Source organism: Kogia breviceps, chromosome 3, assembly GCF_026419965.1.
Source record: "Kogia breviceps isolate mKogBre1 chromosome 3, mKogBre1 haplotype 1, whole genome shotgun sequence".
Classification (NCBI taxonomy): domain Eukaryota; kingdom Metazoa; phylum Chordata; class Mammalia; order Artiodactyla; family Physeteridae; genus Kogia; species Kogia breviceps.
In genome coordinates, this window is record NC_081312.1 from 25,311,593 (window position 1) to 25,332,154 (window position 20,562).

The 20,562-nt window shown below is 42.4% G+C and overlaps 1 protein-coding gene and 1 pseudogene across 1 annotated transcript in view; one reads left to right on the plus strand and one right to left on the minus strand.

Annotated features, from left to right (window-relative positions):
• SPTLC2 (serine palmitoyltransferase long chain base subunit 2) overlaps positions 1–20,562 on the plus strand; it is a 109,411-nt gene that overhangs the window by 14,970 nt on the left and 73,879 nt on the right. The window contains exons 2-4 of the mRNA XM_059057626.2: positions 10,881–11,075; positions 16,450–16,604; positions 18,584–18,732. Coding sequence (XP_058913609.1) covers positions 10,881–11,075; positions 16,450–16,604; positions 18,584–18,732 — 499 coding nt within the window. The remainder of the gene's footprint in view (positions 1–10,880; positions 11,076–16,449; positions 16,605–18,583; positions 18,733–20,562) is intronic.
• On the minus strand, positions 1,370–7,563 carry LOC131752937 (protein transport protein Sec24C pseudogene; annotated as a pseudogene).

Here is a 20,562-nt window from a genome sequence, read left to right on the forward strand (position 1 = left end):
TCATTTCTATTCATTTCCTATTGGCCCAAATTCCTCACACGGTTACCTTTTGCTGCAAGAGAGATTGGGAGTGTGGACTGTAGCTGGGTAGCCTTGTACCCAGCTAAAACTGAGAGAGTCTATTACTAACGGGAACTTATGGAGAATATATACAAGGGGCGGATTAGCTGTCTCTTCCACAGTATGGTATGAGGAAAAGCTCTAACTAGGGTGGGTTTTTTTTTTTCCTAAACAGTCAATTTTCTTCAAATTTTTTTTTACATTTTATTTTATTTTTTTGGCTGCTTTGTATGGCTTCCAGGATCTTAGTTCCCTCACCGGGGATTGAACCTTGGCCCACGGCAGGGAAAGCGTGGAGTCCCAACCACACCACCAGGGAATTCCCTACATCTTAGTTTATTTTTTTGCAAATTAAAGGTACATTGAAAAATAAACTAATGAAGAGAAATGAGAGGTCCAGAGCAGGGGTATCCCAGGCTGGGAACAGGCAAGCCTGGCCACCATCGAGCCTAGCCCTTGTCCTGCCACAGCCAGGTCAGGTTGGGAGATAACCGTCAGCCACTCTGTCAGTACGAAAGCCTGAGTGGTGTCCTGGCAGGAGAGACTAGCCACCTCTGCCTCTCTCCCCAGCAACCCCAGCTTGGAGAGCAGTGATTCCAGCAGGAGCTCAGAGTGGGATGCGGGCTGGCTCTGTGAGGTACTGCAAGTTGATAGCCAGGCTCCCTACAGAACCATCCAGTGTTGGGGCCTCTCCAGCTGGAAAGGAGGCTGATACCTCTCCCAGGTCTTAATACACTTTACAACTCTGTTCCCAAGCTCATTCATCTCTTGATAATGTTCCTCTGTCCACCAGGCGATCACCAATCATTGCAGGAGAGAGAAAGAACAGTGGAAGCAGAGCGAGAAAGCTAGTCAACCACCCTTAGTGACTCTTGTGTTGGCTATTGACTTCCAGGCCCTAGAAGACTGACCCCTTTTCTCTCTACTGTGTATGGTCTATACCCGACTCTTGTGTACCTGTATGTATGTTTATCCCTAATAGAGGAAGTTGTTGATTACACTGAGATGAATTAGCAGCCCCTCTCCCTGGGATCCCTACTCCTTCCCACGTGCCCTTCTCTTCTTGGAGGCTGGCCCAGAGGGACACATAATATTGTGAGGGTCTGGGTGGCTCCAAATCCTCCAACACCAAATCATATACAGTGAACTGAGAAACTACATTCATTACAACAGGATTAGTAGGAAAAGGAGGGTAAAGTGAGGGGATAGGGGCACCTTCCAACAGCAGGACGTGACAGAGCGGTAGGATACTTGAGCCCAGAAAAAACGTGTCTCCTTATACCTTCCCCTTCCTCCAAAGAGGCTGAGGTCAGCTTACATGACTTATAAGATATGGAACTGTCCCAATTTCTCTGCTGTTCTGGGGTACTTTCTGGAAGCTGGCCTGGACCCTATGCTGTTTACCCACTTGCTATAGCTTGGTAGCTGCCAAATCTCCTTGTGCATATTGACAGACAGGGTCCACATCGGATGCTCCCCCACTCAGACTCTTGTCTTCCACTGGGAAGTGTTTGAACAGCATCTCCAGCTTGTCCTCTTATTTCACCATGATAAGCTTCAGGTACCGTCATCTCTGTGCCCTCAAACTATCAACGAGGCCTCGCACCTTCTTGGACAGCAGATTATCCAGAACTGGCAGAACGCTCCAGCCACTGGTGATCTGACTGAAGGAGGAGAAGCCGAAGAGGCTCTGGACAACACCTTGCTGGACACTTGCTCCCACGCAGAGGAAGAGGTTGAGCCCATTCTCCAGCAAGTATTGGGTTGGCCAGAAAGTTTGTTCCATAAGATGTTATGAAAAATGAACGAACTTTTTGGCCAACCCAATATATATCCCCGTTGTTTAGATGCTCTTCAGATGCTCGAACTGCCTGTGGTTCAGTCGTATTCTCAGTGGGGAGACTTGGTTAATGGTAGGAGCTGAGGATAGAAGAAGACGTTGGTCTCAGCCATTTCCGTGGAGGTAACTAGCTGTCAGGCATAGGCGTGGTCATCAGTAGTGACTTCAGCTCCAGGCTGCAGGACGTCACTCTTCAACAAAGAGTTCAGGTAGACTGGGAGTAGCTTCATGCACTCAAGAAGGATCAGCTGTCCCACAGAGGAGGGGCTGGCACAGTTCTTTCTGTAACAGGCCAAGATCTGGGCACACTGAGTGATGAGAGTGTCACAAATAATTTTCACAGGGCTGTTCAGGAGCCCCCAGTATGCAAACTTGGCCATGTAGTTGATGAGCGCGTCAGTCTCACAGTTTCAGTACAGATCAGTCAGCTGGATGCAGCAGTTGAGGGGCAGGTTGTGGATGCAGAGCCATCACTGCCCTGCGCAGCTGGTGTAGAGCAAGGCACACTGCAGGAGGGCTCCACTCTCTTCATTGAGCCAATCGTCATGCTTGAACTCCACAGTCACCGTCTTATCCCCATCCAGCCCAACCAGCTCCACATCTTTTGTGTTGCTCATGTAGAAAGCCCCAAAGAAATCTACAGCACGGATACCAGTGCTTGTCGGGACCCTCTTTACAGCATCAAAGCCAATGACCTTCTGTACATTCTGACCCAGGTTACTAAGGAACCATTCCTGGTCATTCTCCACCTGAAAGCAAGCATATTTATAGACAGAGCCACCACTTAGCTGGGGTGTGACAGAGAGGATGGCCACTTCCACATACTGGTGGGGGAAAAGGAAGAGGTGTACACAGCAGCCTTGGGCCACACACTCTTTGGCCAGTGTCTGATAGGCACCTGTCTGAGGCTGTAACAGAGTCTCCTCCTTGTCTGTGTTGATCAACTTCCTGTCGTCTCTGTTCTTCAGTTTCCCTGGGACCTCTGTAATGGGCAGGGAGGTGTGGAACAGAAATAGCTTCCCTGCACACTCAGCAGCCTTCAGAGCCTCCACGCCAGCCTGGGTAACAGGAGCAAATACTGTTTCTGTCTCCCTTGTGTCTGCAAATGTTTCTGGAATCTGATCCAATAAGCCGGTGATGACTGCCTGAGACTCATTGACGTTGACCAGGAAGCCATCCATCAGTGGCACAAACATGTCACCCACATCAGATACAACCATCATCTGTGGCTGGGCCAATGAGCTCTTCACATTGTAGACGCAGAGCACCTTACTATAGGTGACAAAGTCAACGTGGATTGCTGACTTCTCTGCCCTGCCCTCCCTAGGCAGAAAGTCTAACAGTGACTTGAGCTCCTCACAGAGGAGCCTAACAAGACCACTTCTGACGCCATTGTAGGAGACATCAATCATGAAGATAAGGCAGGAGGGCTGGGGAACTTACTGTTTTTGCAGTAATCTACAGTGGGCAAGAATTCATAAGAGCCCCGGGATAGCTCAGGACGGTCATAAGCATCCACACATTTGCCAGTATGATCCGGATGTTGAAAATTCTTGGGGGGGACATCATTGATACAGCTGCAAAAGCAGCACTGGAAACGCCTCCCTCCCTCAGTGAACTGCATGAAGGGGCACATGTATGCTTTGCAGTGATTGCAGCGCAAAGGGCCAGGTTCCCTGTGGTCAACGGTATATGGTGAAGCCTCCTCTGGGGGCAGGCTTGCCAGCAGCTTGATGACAGCTGCCAGGGGCTCCTGAGCCTGCTAGACACATCACATGTGCATCAGATATATCGGGGACTTGGCATTCCCTTGGTCTTTCACCAGGAAGTTGGTGTTGACTAAAGGTGGCACCTGGCCCCATACACCAGTAACCAGTGGCTCTGAACCCTGGTTGTTCCTGTTACCCTCAATAACCTGAATAGGGCTCGGGATGGCATCAGGGTACAGACGCTTAGGAGGCAATAGATGAGGTGTCCCAGGCTGGCTGCCCAAAGTGTCTGCTCCTGGGTAGGGACTTCCATAATTGGGCTGAGGGCCCTGGGTTGGTCCAGAGGAACCATTTTGTTGCAGCTGGTAGCCTGGCTGCTGGGAGGAGTGCATAGGTGGTGGTGGTCCTGGGAGCCCAGTCATTTGGGTGCCAGAGGGCAGAGCTTGAGGAGGTGAGGACACATGGTTGGGCTCGCTCCCTGGGGGCCCCCCCAAACTCTGTCCAGGCAGGAGTGGACCAGTCATCAAAGGCATTCAAGGACACCCTGAAGCTGGGGGGTGTGAAGCTGGAGGCCTGTGGTGGGACAGATTGCTGGGAAGGCTGGGCCCCAGGATGACCCTGGGCCTGGCTAAGGGGAGGAGCCTGGCCCTGAGGGGAGGAGCCATGCAGACTGGTGTTAGGGAAACTTCTGAGGCTGAGGCAAGTGATGTTGGTGGACCATAGCCTAGACCCGGAGTGGGAGGTGCTGGGGCCACAGCACCACTGATCTGCATTCTGGCCAGCTGAGCAGTCACCTGTGTACTTGTCAGGAGAGGGCCATAGGGCTGAAGCACAGCTGTCTGGCTGACCACGGGAGCCAATGGGACTCTTGAAACACCTGGGGGAGGGGTTTGCCCATAGCCTGGCACTGGGCCGCTGGAGGCTCCACAGGGGATGGGGCTGTGGGTCCTGGTTGCCCACCACAGCCAGATTGATGACACGCTGGGTGGACAGACTGAGGCTCCCCAAATGGCAGCACAGGTGGGGCTGACTGACTTGGTTTCACCCGGCTCCAGATCCAGGTTGGACTTCATTCCTAATGATGTCAAGGCTCCCAGGCTCCACTTCCAGTTCCCTTAAAATCGTGTATTAAATAGTCTATTACTTGCCCTTTAGTTTGTGATTTTACTACTCTGAAAAGTTGGTCTTGTTTAATGGTTATGAGCATGTTCTCTGTAGTTAGAAGAACTTAGCAGACAGATACTGTCTGAATTTTGATTTGTGGCCTTTTATTGCCCTTTTTAAAAAAAATACTAGTTTTGACTTTTTTTCTTTTTTGGCTCTGTCTTCGTGGGTATTATTGAGAACCTGGGAAGAGGTTAGTTGTAGCGGGCAGTTAGAATCTGATGTCCCTTAATATAGGGAAGTAAGTACTTAGGATTTTGAACCAGGTATCCCTTATACTGGATTAGACAGTCAACAATATTCCAAACGCACAAAAATGACAAAGTGGGGAGCCATTTAAAAAAATTTGCTAAAGACGTAAAAGTTTGCAGGCTATGCCAACATATAAAAACCTGTTCAGTAAGTGCAGAAAAGAAGTTCTAAGAATTTTAACGTAGAGTCTGTATCTGTTAAATTTCTTTCAGTTGATAACAACTAACTCTAGCTAAACAAAAAGGTGATTTGTTTCAAGGATGATAGGTATACAACAAAAGAAAAGGAAAAAGTAGGGAGGAATTGATTAACAACTCAGAAAAGGTAAAATGGCAGGAAATAACACAGCGCTTGACACCTTGGCAACAGGAGTTTATGGACCTTTTCTCCAGGACGTTGGCAGTCCAGTGTCCTTCAGACTCCTTCCCCACTGAAATTTTAAATCCCACGAGAGACGGTTGTTGGGTTCATTTTGGCATAGGTGCCTACCGCTGTGCCAGTCAGTTATGACCCAGGAAATCGGTCATATTGCACAGATGTGACCACCAGGGACCCACCCCTGGTATAAGGGAGTATTCCCAGAAAAGGGAGACTGATGCGAACTGGGTTGCCTTTCCGGTTTGTGTCAACTGCAAAGCCAGAGTGGAGGGCACAGTGTTAACAGGCCTAGAACATGTTAGAGGTGGAACAGAGCTCAGAAGAAGATGTGGAATTTGTGGCAGAGCTGCACTGGTACGCAAATCTCCTATTACATCGTCTGTCATACCTTGATGCTGATCTAGAGATAGGGAAGTGCTACAGAGCTGTGAGTGGCAAGTGAAAATAGTAACTCCCGTGCAGAACATCACTGCCCGGAGTGCACAGGATGACACTGACTGAAATCCTGCAGTGCATACATATATACTTGGAGGTCTGCAGCTTTGAGTTTTCAATAGGAATATGGTAATGTCAAAATATAGGTTTGTTTCACAGCTGGCTTCGGAAGCACTTCTTAGTCCATTCCGTACGAGATACTTACCCCCAAAAATTCGGGAACTTATCCTGATTGCAAGAAAAAATGTGGACTCCCTACTTTTCAAAATTTGCCTGCCAAGAAAAAGGGGACACTTCTGGAAATATATGTTCAGAGTGTGGTATAGCTTGTGTGATAGGCATAAAGCTCCAAACTGTTTTCTCTAGTATGTGTGGTAGGCAGTAGCGAGAGGCTAGTATATTTTCAGTAAAATTCCAATAAAGAACCATTTCAGCAGAACTTATTTTAAGGAACAACACAGCGTATCACTGGAAATGAATAGGGTTCATTTAAAGGAAAAGACACAACAGTCCTTTGATTGCTGATGCATAATGGGTGGTTCATACTGGACATTAATTTTAAAAATAATGTCCCAGGCTATCTACCAGGTGGGCAGGTTCTGTTGTGATAGGCAGGTTCTGTCATCCTGCTGTCAAATTAAGCGGGAATGTGTTTATTTGCTTTAAAAAATCATGCTTTTGTGATTTTGTATCTATGTCAGAAATGTAAGCTTCTGTTTTCCAGTAATTACTTCCCCAAAATCGCATAGTTACTTTGTGTCCTTTCATGGGATTCTCGAAACCTCTGCTCAGGATTATTCCTTCTAAGTCATTTTACAGTGTAATGAAAACCCCCTTTTTTTTCTTTTCTGAAACTAAAGAGAGAATACAATACATTATCCAGGACTTTCTTTTGCTACAAAGGACACTCTTAGGACGATTAGCAGAATCTAAATAAAGTATGTATTAGTATTCTAGCAATTTCCTGATTTTGATAATTGTTCTATAGTTATGTAAAAGAATGTCTTTGTTTTTAGAAATATGCACTGAAGTATTAAAAGATAAAGGTACAGTATAACTGCAGCTGACTCAAATGTTCATGAAGAAATTCTCCATCATTCTCTCTACACACACACACACACACACACACACACACACACACACACACACACACATTTTTTCCTGAACCAATTGAGAGTAGGTTATGTGCATTATGTCTCTTTACCTCTGTCTTAGTTCAGGCTGCTATAACAAAATACCATAGATGGGGTGGCTTAAACAACAGATATTTATTTCTCACGATTCTGGAGGCTGGTAAGTCCAAGATCAGAGGTGCTGGCAGGTTCAGTTCTTGGCAAGGACCCTCTTCCTGGCTTGTAGGCAGCCACTTTCTCATAGTATGCTCACATGGCCTTTCCTCAATGGAGATCTCTGCCTTCTCTTCTTATTAGAGCACTAACCACATCAAGAGAGGGTCCCACCCTCATGACGTAAACATAATTACCTCCCAAAGGCCCAACCTTCAAATACCTTCACACTGGGGGTTTAGGGCTTTAACATATGAATGGGGGCAGAGACACAAACACTAAGCCTCTAACATTCTGCCCATGGCCCTCCTAAAAGTCATGTTTTATGGTGTGTGCTTAGTCTTGACTTTAAAAAAATTTCTTCCTTTGCCTTTTTTTTTTCCTTCTTCATTTTCTGGAAAAAAAATTACTGTTCAGGCAAATGTGTCTTGGTATTCATTGGCGTTCTTAAACTTCCGTTGAATAATGATAGAGAGTGTAACACTCTTGTCTGCTTAATGTAAAATTTTTTTTTTTTTTTTTTTTTTTTTTTTTTTTTTTTTTTTTTTTTTTTTTTTTTGCGGTATGCGGGCCTCTCACTGCTGTGGCCTCTCCCGTTGCGCAGCACAGGCTCCGGACGCGCAGGCCTAGCGGCCACGGCTCACGAGCTTGGTTGCTCCGCGGCATGTGGGATCTTCCCGGACCAGGGCACGAACCCGTGTCTCCTGCATCGGCAGGCGGATTCTCAACCACTGCGCCACCAGGGAAGCCCGAATGTAAAATTTTTTGACCTGGAGGGAGTGATATGCTAATATTTTTTCTTGATTGCCTTGTCAACAGTGTAATTCTCAAGTCAGAGTGACTGAAAGGCCTCTTAAGAGCCCTCTTGCATGGTGAATCCAGAATATGAAATATTCTGTAAGGGTTTGATAGCCTGTGTTTGTTTAGAGTGAACTTGATCTCCAGTCCAGTTGAGACTAGAAGGTGTCAGATACGGGTTTTAGAAATGTTCTAATATTAATTGTGTAATCATCTTAAGTTAACCCCTTCTATGACAGAGCAAAGAGCATAATGTGTATTTTCATTTACAAATACTTGTTGAGCTCCTATAAGGTGCCACTTTCTGTAATACTAATAGTAATAAAAGGAAACGTGTTTTTTTTCCCTTTTTTTTTTTGGCCACTCTGCACAGCTTGCAGGATCTTAGTTCCCCAACCAGGGATCAAACCCATGCCCTTGGCAGTGAAAGCTCGGAGTCTAACCACTGGACTGCCAGGGAATTCCCAAAAGGAAACATTATTGAGTACTTATTATTTGTTAGCACTTAATAAATACTATACTGAGTGCTAGTTGTGCAGTGAACAAAATAAGCCTGGTGCTTTCCCTTATAGAATATTATACACGTATAAGATGGTAATACCATTATTTTTATTTGAATCATGTCAGAGATAGCATTCAGCATCTGCATTTGAAGATCAAGTAATTTTGTTTTCTCTGAGTTCTAAGACTTTTTTCACCTATCAAGTTTGCATGTCAGTTGGTCTGTCCATTCTGACTCTGAATGATCATAGTGAACTGTGCTTTGAGGCCACATTGTAAAAGTTACTTCATAATTGAATCTCAGTTCCTTAAAATGCATTTAATTTTATTAAATGAGGCTATGATAGAATCACACAATATTTAAAAGCAAACTAATGATTTAACTTTCTCCTTCCTTCCTAGTCAGCTCAACCAACTGTATAAATTTACTTGGTCTTGCTGGTTTGGGTGTGTCTGAAATAAAGGTGGATCTCTTTTTAAAGAGATCCACCCACAGCATTCCTGGCATATAAATCTGCCACACATTTGTTAGAGACTTAGGAGCTCTGAAAATTGCCTTACTTTTTACTAGTATGTTCAGTTGAGAGAAAATAGTGTAAACAATTTTAGAGTTACAGTGAGTTGGGTACTGGTGTGTTCTTATGGCAAAATATTTTTAGATATAGTTTTTTAAAAAGATAATCAGGGGCTTCCCTGGAGGCGCAGTGGTTAAGAATCTGCCTGCCAGTGCAGGGGACACGGGTTTGAGCCCTGTTCCGGGAAGATCCCACATGCCACAGAGCAGCCAAGCCCACGCGGCACAACTACTGAGCCTGCACTCTAGAGCCCGTGAGCCACAACTACTGAGCCCATGTGCCACAGCTACTGAAGTCCGCATGCTTAGAGCCCGCACTCGGCAACAAGAGAAGCCACCGCAATGAGAAGGCGGCACACTGCAGCGAAGACCCAATGCAGCCAAAAATAAATAAATAAAATAAATAAATTTATTAAAAAACAAGATAATCAGAATGTTATTTTTCTTGTGTTTTAAGTGCTCTTGATTTTGCTTTTTCCAGCTTAATTGCTTGCTTACATGTTATTACTAATTTTTAAACAATTTTCTATCTTCAGATATTGGTTCATTTTTAGCTATTCTGTTCTAAACACATTACAACTTTGCTCCTGCATGAAAATTTAAGCAGTAAATGTTAGCACAAAATTCCACCACGGGGGAAGAGATTGGTGAAGACCTAAGCCAGTTTTACAAATAGTTTTCAGAGGTTCTTTAGGCCATCAAATTGAATCATTACCAACAGATTTCATGTATCATGCCTATCCAAATGTCTTTCCTTTGTCAAATACAGTAATTTGTTTCCAAACTGTTCTAACATGTAGCATTCTAGTAGCTTTCCCAAACTAATATTTAGCCCTTCCATCAGGTTGCCTGAGAGACCAGGAGAGAATCTTTTATTCCTTTGGAATTCTTCTTAACTCTAGTACAATGCTCAGTAGAAAATATGTTCCTGGTAAATTGTGATTGACCATCCTCACAGCAATCAGTTGTTCAGAGTTAAGATTAAAGTTGGCACACAGACTACTTTAGTGGAATTTTTCTGTAAAACAACATTTCCATTAAAATTGACCAAAGAGTAAACAGCTTTCAGCTATGAGATCAAAAATACAGTACCTTGGTGTTTGTATGTTAAAATTTTGATATCCCTAAAGAGGAAACTAGGGATAATCTTATGTTTGGAAAAGGTCACTAGGTCAAGATGAAGGAGGACAGAATGATTTCAGGACTGTTAGTGATCACTCTAACAGCTTTTCCCCTTGTGTTGGATTTCACTTTCTTCTTGTGTTATACAATGCTGGATCACTCTTAATGTAAGCATTTTATTTTTGTGAATAATTTATTTGTGTTACCACTGACAACAAAGGCTAGTATAAACTATGTGTTTCCATAGAGGCCTAATGCTAATAATCATTTGAAATGCTGTGGCTCGGTGGCTTTAAGAATATTTAGCAGTAAAACATTTACAAATATTTTATTCTAAAACTGAATTTATTTTTGATTATTTGTAAGCTAATATACTATTTTCAGGATAGGCTTGCTCTTTGTTGATTTATATTTTTTATTTTCTTCCTTAGGACAAAGAAAATTATGCATTCTCTAACCATAGCATTTTAGGATCTCTTTCATGAAATCAAGTGATAGAAATCAGGGTTAAGCGTTGTTCTTACACAGTCCTTCTCCCCTTGTTTTTCTTTGCTGTTCATCTGAAGTATATATAACTTAAAACTTATTTCCACAGAAAAAAATTATGCCCTGCTTAGAACTTAGCAGATGTTTGGTGGTGGTGGTGGGGGTTGACAATTACTTAGAGAATTCTGAAGGTATGCAAATCTGTAAGGACTCAGATTTTAAGTAGCACTCTGTCTTACCATGACTGAAAGAAACATTTTTAACCTCCCTCTTAGATACATCATGTTACACAGAATGGAGGACTATATAAAAGACCATTTAATGAAGGTTTTGAAGAGACGCCAATGCTGGTCGCTGTGCTTACTTATGTGGGGTATGGTGTTCTCACTCTCTTTGGATATCTTCGAGATTTCTTAAGGCATTGGAGAATTGAAAAGTGTCACCATGCAACAGAAAGAGAAGAACAAAAGGTAATTGTTAGTCTTTGATTCTGTAAATGGAACCCTATTATCTTGCTGTTTTCACTCATTTTTTTCTTTAGATATTTGGGTATACATTAAAATAAAAAATATTCTAGATGCAGTTAAATGAAAACATTCCACAAGGGAAGCTAAAAACAAGGGTAAAGGCATGGAGAAATCAAAGCATTTAACATGTTTTAATTTTATCGTCACAAGAATCTATTCTTTTTTGTGTGTGGTACGGGGGCCTTTCACTGTTGTGGCCTCTCCCATTGTGGAGCACAGGCTCCGGACGCGCAGGCTTAGCGGCCATGGCTCACGGGCCCAGCCGCTTCGCGGCATGTGGGATCCTCCTGGACCGGGGCACGAACCCGTGTCCCCTGCATCGGCAGGCAGACTCTACCACTGCGCCAACCAGGAAGCCCCAAAATAAACCTTTTTAAAGAGTTTTATTGTACATTATTACTGTGTGTGTTTCTGTGTGCTTCTGTGTGTGCTTGCACATACACACATGCTGGCTGTAGGCCAACCATAGAAAAGGGGTGGGAAGGCCAATAGTCCAGTGGTCTTAACATGCTTTGAATGCCGTAGAAAGCTATTACAGATTGACTTAGTAGGAGCACAGAATGGGAGGCATTGTGGCTAGGGTTAGGAGCATAGACTCTGGAATTCAAAGACCTGGATCAGTTCCTGGCACTGCTGGCCAATTCTCTAGGTGGGGAAGCCATTTTGCCTTTCTGAAAATGGGAGTAATAGCCTCTGTAAGGGAGTTCAGGGATACTTAAGAGAAAATATATGTGAAGCACTTGGCAACACATATCATAAGTACTTAGTAATTGGGAACTCTTGTTTCTCTTGATGTGATTATTCATCATCTTTATCCTCATCATATAAAAGTTATCTGGGCATGCATCTGTGTTGGCCTGAATTGTCTTAACGAACATGGCCAAATTTTATAAAGTCAACTTCTGAAAGTGGTACCACCCAACCTTTCTCCCCTGTGATTTTTTTTAAAATTAGCTTTCAGAACTCAATTATGTGCAGAGGTTAATGTGGTGCCTAAATATGTAAATACCAGAATAATACTTGTGTTACTGAACCAGGTCTGTTTGCCCAAGATGCCGCAAGCCAAACACTGAGACTCGGGTTGGTTTACAGGCAAGAGTTTATTCACAAGGCAGCCAAGCAAGGAGACGGAAGAACAAGTCTCAGGTCCACCTCCCTGAAGGCAAGGAGGTCGGCGTATTTATGGTATAAGCAGGTGTGGTCTTAGGCATAGAGAAAGGTAATTAAAGGCAGGGAAAGGGTGAGGTAATCCTTGTTCTGCACTGGCACATCTGGGTTACATGCTTCTTCATATTCAAACTAGTGTCGCCTAGCTTGATCTGAGGGTGGAGTTTTCTGGCCCTCTGATGTTAAAAGGCCATTTACTGAACATCTGTGCAGCCCCAGTTTTAGGGTCAGTGGTCCCAAGCAGCCCCCAGCCAGCTTACACTGGGCAGGAGCTGACTCCAAGTTCCTTTAAAACAACTGGGGCTGTGTGAAAGCTGGGAAGGCCTGCAGTTATAAAAGAGGCAAAAAGAGAGAAAGAAAAAAACTAAGGCGAACTTAATCAATGAAAGCAGTTTACGAGCAAAGGGGTTTTTTTTGTTTTGTTTTTTGCTGTACGCGGGCCTCTCACTGTTGTGGCCTCTCCCGTTGCGGGGGCACAGGCTCCGGACAAGCAGGCCCAGCGGCCATGGCTCACAGGCCCAGTCGCTCCGTGGCATGTGGGATCTTCCCGGACCGGGGCACGAACCCGCGTCCCCTGCATCAGCAGGCAGACTCTCAACCACTGTGCCACCAGGGAAGCCCGAGCAAAGGGTTTTTAACAAGCTGTTCTCTTATCTGTTGTTCTGTAAGACAAGTTCAAGACTTTATCTTAGTTATCAACTTCTGTTAACTCTTCGGGGCACAATTTCACTTGTCAGGATCATCCTATATTTTTCCAGAAGGTTCACAGTCCCCTATCTACAATCAAAACTCTAAAATATCTGAAAACCAAAAGTTGTTTTTAACACATTTGGTGGCAAAACCTGACCTGAACAGATGCGTTGCTCTTTACAGCTCTTTTTTATCCCACTTGGTATGAACAATCATAGCTTTCCTGCAGATATATTAAAGTGTTGGGTTTTGGGGTGCTTCAGATCCCACTGGTTATATATTAATAGATTGCCCTGTGATATTAAGGCCTGTATAGACACTAGAATAGGTGCCTATTTATTTTAAACAATATATAGGATGTTTTCTACGAGACTTAACCTCAAATAGGCTTAAATAATAAAGGATATTTATTGGGTAATTAAGATGACCCCAGACTACTTTTGGTAAGGTCTTCACTGATCCCTAATTAACAAATCCATGAATTTCAATTTTACCTTTTAGGCCAGTAGTAGAAGTCACTTAACTTACGAGTACCTCAAGCCCAACAATCCAATGTGGTCTCAGCTAGGTTTTATTTCTGCTTATCATGGATATGTGCTAGTATATGGGGTTTGTAAAGATCTTCAGCTGTCCATGAGGAAGGTATCCGTAAGGCTGTTTGAACTTGACTCTATCATTGCCACTCACCTACCAGTTAGGCTGTCTCTGGGCAAGCCTCCCTCTACAGTACTTGTTATATTGTGTTGTAACTTTATCTGTGTGCCTCTCCACTACATTAAGAGATCCTTCAGTGTGTAGAGGTTGTGTCCTACTCATTTTTATCCCCAGTGCCTTGCTTAGTGCCTGGAAAGTACTGCTCAGTAAATGTTGGTTCAGTGCCTGAACAAATGAGTATTAGGTTGGCCCTGACTAAAGTCATTTCACAGTGACTAAACTGAGGAGGAAGAAGAGGGGGAGGGGGATGTGGAGCAGGATGGGGTGTGGGGTGTCATTGTTTGCAGAGAGAACTATCATGTTCCTTAATGTATCCCAAGTCTAGCAATGAATCAAACATATATTGAGTGTCCAATAAAAGATTTGAATGAATGAATGAAAAGATAAGTCCTCTAGTTTACCCCTAGTCCTAAAATATTTATAGTGTAAAGTGTATATGTTTTTAGAAACAGACGTTCTTATTGCCTAGAACTAGAACCTCAAATCGTGGTCCCCTTGCATCCCCTTTCTTACTTCATTGCAAGGCTGCAGCGAGTTTGGCTAGCATCCCTTCAGATCTCTACCGAACCTTCTACCTGCAGTCAAAGCTGCTACCCTGGCCACAAGTCCCTGTGTACTACCATCTGTCTCACCTGCTTTTGGTCTTTAACATCCCTCACTGTGACAACTTCCTCACTGTGCAAGCCTGTTCCCTTCTCAGGGACTTAGTTGTTCTCTCCGTGTAAGGAGAGGCAGAGCTCCCTGATCTTGGCGGTCTCTGTTCAGATCAGAGCCCATCCCTGCCCTCCTAACCTCAGACAGCTCTGTCACAGGTTACCCAAAGCTCACCTCATTCTGGTCTGCAGCCCTTTTCTCTTTGGGGTTTAGTAACCCTTCTGGTAGATAGGACCAGACTCTACGTTTTTTCTGGTATTTATATACTAAAAGCAAAAAATACTGCTTTTGGTCGCTAATAAAAATTTGTCCATGTTGGAGTATTTCTCTCAAGTATTTGAGTTAATACCTTTAACATTGATGTGCAGTTTTACGAAGTTGTAAAGAAATGAGATCAAGAAGAGTTAGTACTGTTTACCCATTGAAAAGGACTGGAGACTGGTGTTTTGTTTTTTCCTTTGTGAAATAAATGCATGGTGAATAATAGTTAAAGGAAAGTCCTTAATTAGAATTTGGGTGTCTCTGTTCCAGTTTTAATTGATCCAGTATGTTGAAAGAAAAGACTATCAAATAGGACTTAGTATTTAAGTAATAAATTTCCAGTTGTGACAGACACATTATGGATGTTTTCTCTTAAGGAAATGTAAATGTTAGAACCAATTGCAGGAGAGATGGTATCAGCTACCACAAATTCCTGAGTACTTTGTGACTCTGCTTAGCTTTATTTAAGGAGATTTTTATCTACTGTGAGGCTTATTTAGTAGGCACTTTTAGAGTCCAATGTCATAGAAGGTTGTTAATTTTAAAGTTTTATGTAGAGCCTTCTTTAGCAATGAAAATCTTTTACAGAATAAGGCTTAAACTTTTAATGTGTTTGACTACCTTATTTAAAAGATGAATTTAGATTGGCACCAAGCCAGATCTGAGGGCTAGAAGCTCAGTGATTTGCTGGCTATCATAAAGCTGTAGTACAGTTTTCTTTTTGTTTGGTTTACTCTACCTTCAAGTAGACCTCATGTGGTCTGGTCGCTGTGTTCTGAGCAGAACATTATGCATTAATTAAAGCTCCACTGTGACTTAATTTTTACAGACTTAAATTTTAGCATAACTTAATTTCAGGGAGGAAAGGAGAGCTTTAAATTCCTGATCATGAAAATTCATTTTGAGATTTTTTTTTTAAATTATTCTTTGGCTGCACTGGGTCTTCGTTGCTGTGTGCGATCTTTTTCTAGTTGAGGCAAGTGGAGGCTACTCTTCCTTGCGGTGCGCAGGCTTCTCATTGTGGTGGCTTCTCTTGTTGCGGAGCACGGGCTCTAGGTGCGTGGGCTTCAGTAGTTGTGGTTCATGGGCTCTAGAGCGCAGGCTCAGTAGTTGTGACGCACAGGCTTAGTTGCTCCGCGGTACGTGGGATCTTCCCAGACCAGGACTCGAACCCGTGTCCCCTGCATTGGCAGGCGGATTCTTAATCACTGCGCCACCAGGGAAGTCCCATTTTGAGATTTTTTAAAAAACCGCCCATCCAAGGAAAGAAACCTCAAGTAGGTGTCTTTCTATAACCTACCTTTTAGTGTTTCTTGTTTATAATTTTTCTTTGGATTTGTTTCATTTTGATCCTTGAAAGTATGCAGAGGATGAAATCTTAATTTTGGAATTATTTTTCTTGGTTGAAACTGGAATTATAGGGGTTTTTATGGCATTTCCCCTAATATATTACTGGTGAGGGTGGGGCAGAAGAGCCATGTTTTTAAGGTTTTTAGGAAGGAAAACCACTTAATAACAGAATTGTACAAACCAGGTTGTATTTTTATGAGGCCTGCTTTACTAAGTTAAATTCTTTGGCTCTACTTTCGAGCAGTCATATAGTTACTTGCAACCATTTCTTATAGCTCAATGGTCAAAGCTAAGTAACTTTTACCTGATTGAGTTGTTTTAAAGTAACATAAGGAATCGATGCCTTTCCAGATGTTTTCCATATCAGTTAATTCTGTATAATTGACATCTTAGTCTAAAGTGCTCTTGCATTACGAAAAGGGAGGTTATAAAACTTCAAAGGAACTGTTTAATTTATAGTGTTTTCACCATTTTTTGGCAGGACTTTGTGTCATTGTATCAGGATTTTGAAAACTTCTATACAAGGAACCTCTACATGAGGATTAGAGACAACTGGAATCGGCCCATCTGCAGTGTGCCTGGGGCCAGGGTGGACATCATGGAGAGACAGTCTCATGATTACAACTGGTCGTTCAAGTGAGTCTCGGTTGGGAAATTGTTTCTTGACAATAAAAAAAGAATTTCTTCACTTCAGAAGATATTGTATTGCAATTTGAATATTCTGTCAAAATAGGAGTGGAAGCTGAGAGTATGATACAGCATGATTAGTTTCCTTGCATATTGTTCATTGTTACTGAGATTTTTTTTAAATAAATTTATGTATTTAAATTTGGCTGCGATGGGGCTTTGTTGTTGCACGCGGGCTTTCTCTGGTTGCGGTGAGCGGGGGTGGGGGGGTAGGGGGGGCTACTCTTTGTTGCAGTGCACAGGCTTCTCACTGTGGTGGCTTCTCTTGTTGTAGAGCATGGGCTCTAGGTGGCTTCAGTAGTTGTGGCGCGAGGGCTTAGTAGTTGTGGCTCACAGGCTCTAGAGTGCAGGCTCAGTAGTTGTGGCACATGGGCTTAGTTGCCCCGTGTCATGTAGGATCTTCCCGGACCAGGACTTGAACCCGTGTCCCCTTCATTGGCAGGCGGATTCTTAACCACTGTGCCACCAGGGAAGTCCTGAGATTTTTTTAAATGCATTTTGCTACTACATTTGTCACTGTGTTGGATTATAGTTGAAAACAAAATTGACTTATTAAAAAAACTCACACAAAGAAAAACCATCCTTTCTGTTATGCCATTTACCAGAATCAGTTATCTGAATTTATTTATGGATATTTTGATTTCTCAAATGATTCAAGGAGTGTTTTTACTTAAATGGATTGAATTGTTTAGAAAACTTTTTATATTCATAAGATTTTGTTTTGTTTTTATTGTACAGGCATTACATGGTTGTATGGTCATTATTTTTTTAAAAAGACAAATAATACAAATAAACTGAAGGTCCCCTATGACAGCTAACCACTATCCTTTTGCAAATCCACTTCCCCACAAATCCTCACTTCCCAGAGGTGACCATTGTTATCAGTTTATTGTATATTATTCCTCCATATGTTTTCTATGGCATGTATATATATATATATATATATATATATAGTGTATTAATGGGGTTGCACACAGGTAGTTTTTGATTTACAAAAATGGGATCATACTATAGAAATTATTTTATATCTTGCTTTTTTTACTTGCTAACATACTGGTAACAGCATCCTTCTTGTGTACATTCACAGCAAGCTCACTTTTTGTAGTGGCTGCTTAGTGGTCTACAGTATAGATACATATAATGTAGAGTAGATTGGGCTACATCATCCTGTGTTAAAAACCCCCAAAACCTCAGCATTAAGACAGAAGCAGTTTATTTCTTGTCCATACTTCATGTCCATCTTAGATCGGTGGAGCCTCTGAACCATGTTGTCCTCACTTGGGGTCCCAGGCTGACTGAGCTTCCACCATGTGGAAAGTCACTGGTCTGTGTGCCTGGGAAAGGGACACAGTAGATAAATTGTGTAGTGACTCTTAAAGGATCCTTAAGCGTATATCCTTTTATATGTGTGTAGGAATTGCTGAGTCAAAGATATGTATATCTTTTAATAGAGAAGTACTGTCAAACTGCCCTCCGAAGAAAGGTACTGACTGATATTCTTATCTACAGCGTTTGAGAGTGTTCTGGCCAACACTGGATGTAGTCAGTTTTTATTTTTATTTATTTATTTTAAAAAATTTAAAAAAATTTTTTTTGGCTTTGCCTTATGGCTTGCAGGATCTTAGTTCCCTGACCAGGGATTGAACCAGGGCCACAGAAGTGAAAGCACCAAGTTCTAACCATTGGACTGCCAGGGAATTCCCACGATATGGTCAGTTTTTAAACATCCCTATTGATAAGTAAAAACTGGTATTTTGTTTTAACTTCTGTCTTCCTAATTGGTAGTGAGTTTGAGTTGCTTTTCATCTAGACCATATTCTCTCTACTTCCTATAGATGGTGCTTCCTTTTATATTATCAATAAGTTTATTATCACATGTATTTGATTTGCTTTTGAGTTTCATGAACTTTTATGCTATTGAAATACAGGTACACAGGGAATGTAATTAAAGATGTTATAAACATGGGTTCCTACAACTATCTTGGGTTTGCACGGAATACTGGACCATGTCAAGAGGCAGCTGCCAAAGTCCTGGAGGAATATGGAGTTGGAGTGTGCAGCCCTCGGCAGGAAATTGGTAAGTGTAGTCTCTGTTTGGCCAGCTGATGTTCTTATTCTTAACTTTTTTACTCAGGAGGGAATAGTACTGAGATGGAGCTAGAATACTGTATAGAGCATCCAAATACATACTTTGCCATGTAGTTTAGATCAGGTAAAGAATGCTTTATTTTTCTGAAGGGATGGATGATTTTAATGCTTTCAGTGTGTTTTGAGATGTATTTATCTTTTCCATTACGTTATACTTACAGAATATCTCTAGGAAAGATCCATTAAGTATTTGTTTCATTTATAACTTTAATGTAGACTTTATTGGCTTTTGGAAATGATAGTGGGTGAGAGTACTACTTACTAGTACTTGAGCTCATGGGCATATGAGCGTTAATCTGCTTCCATACTGGTAAATTGGGGCTAATAATAATTCCTACACTATAGGGGTGTTTCAAGAATTAAATAAGCTAATTCATGTAAAGTGCTTGTAACATGGTAAACCCTCAATGAACATTAACTCTTTTATTATTATTACAAGTCTATAAAATGTGAAAGTGAACAGATTTCTACAACGAGATTTAATTAAGTTCAAAGGAGGATTCTTAATTTTTCCATTTTGTTCAAGAGAACTGATAACCATAAAAGTTATAAGGCGGGGCTTCCCTGGAGGCACAGTGGTTGAGAATCTGCCTGCTAATGCAGGGGACACAGGTTCGAGCCCTGGTCTGGGAGGATCCCACGTGCTGCGGAGCAACTAGGCCCGTGAGCCACATCTACTGAGCCTGCGCGTCTGGAGCCTGTGTGCCACAACAGGAGAGGCCATGATAGTGAGAGGCCCGTGTACTGCGATGAAGAGTGGCCCCCGCTTGCCACAACTAGAGAAAGCCCTCGCACAGAAATGAAGACCCAACACAGCAAAAATAAATAAAAAAATTAATAAACTCCTACCCCTAACATCTTATTTAAAAAAAAAAAGTTATAAGACAACTCTCTGGATGTTTATTACTGTGGATCACCCCAAAACTTAGTAGATTAAAACAACAATTCATTATTATTTCACGTGGGTCTATCCCCAGTGATGTGGTTAAGGGAGCATTATGCAGTGATGACATAGAGTAATCATACCGTACATCTTTTTTTAAAGGATACTTTTAAAATTTTATTTATTTATTTTTAGCTGCATTGGGTCTTCGTTGCTGCACAAGCTTGCTCTAGTTGTGATGAGCGGGGGCTACTCTTTGCTGCGGTGTGTGGGCTTCTCACTGCAGTGGCTTCTCGTGGCAGAGCACAGGCTCTAGGTGCGTGGGCTTCAGTAGTTGTGGCGCATGGGCTCAGTAGTTGTGGCTCACGGGCTCTAGAGCACAGGCTCAGTAGTTGTGGGATCTTCCCGGGCCAGGGCTTGAACCTGTGTCCCCTGCATTGGCAGGCGGATTCTTAACTGCTGCGCCACCAGGGAAGCCCACCTTAACGTCTTTACGGAACTTTATATTGTATAAATTTCTTGAACATCTTATTCCTTCTGATCTTTACAACAATGTCATTGGGTAGATAAAACAAATATTATTATTGGTATTTAACAGATAAGAAACAGGCCCAGAGAGGATAAATGACTTGCTTAAGCTTTAAGGACACATGGTATCCAAGTTCAGCAGTCTTTTTTCTCTGCATCTTTTCTCTCTGCATGTAGCCATTTTCATTAATCAGTGTTGTTCGATCCTTAAGGATTTGAGCACTTGATATAAAATTTGAGCATTTGATGTAAAATCATAATACAAAGTGAGTGAAGGTGTTTTTTAACTTGGCTTTTGCTACATAACAGATCATTCCAAAACTTAATGGCTTAAAACAGAAACATGTA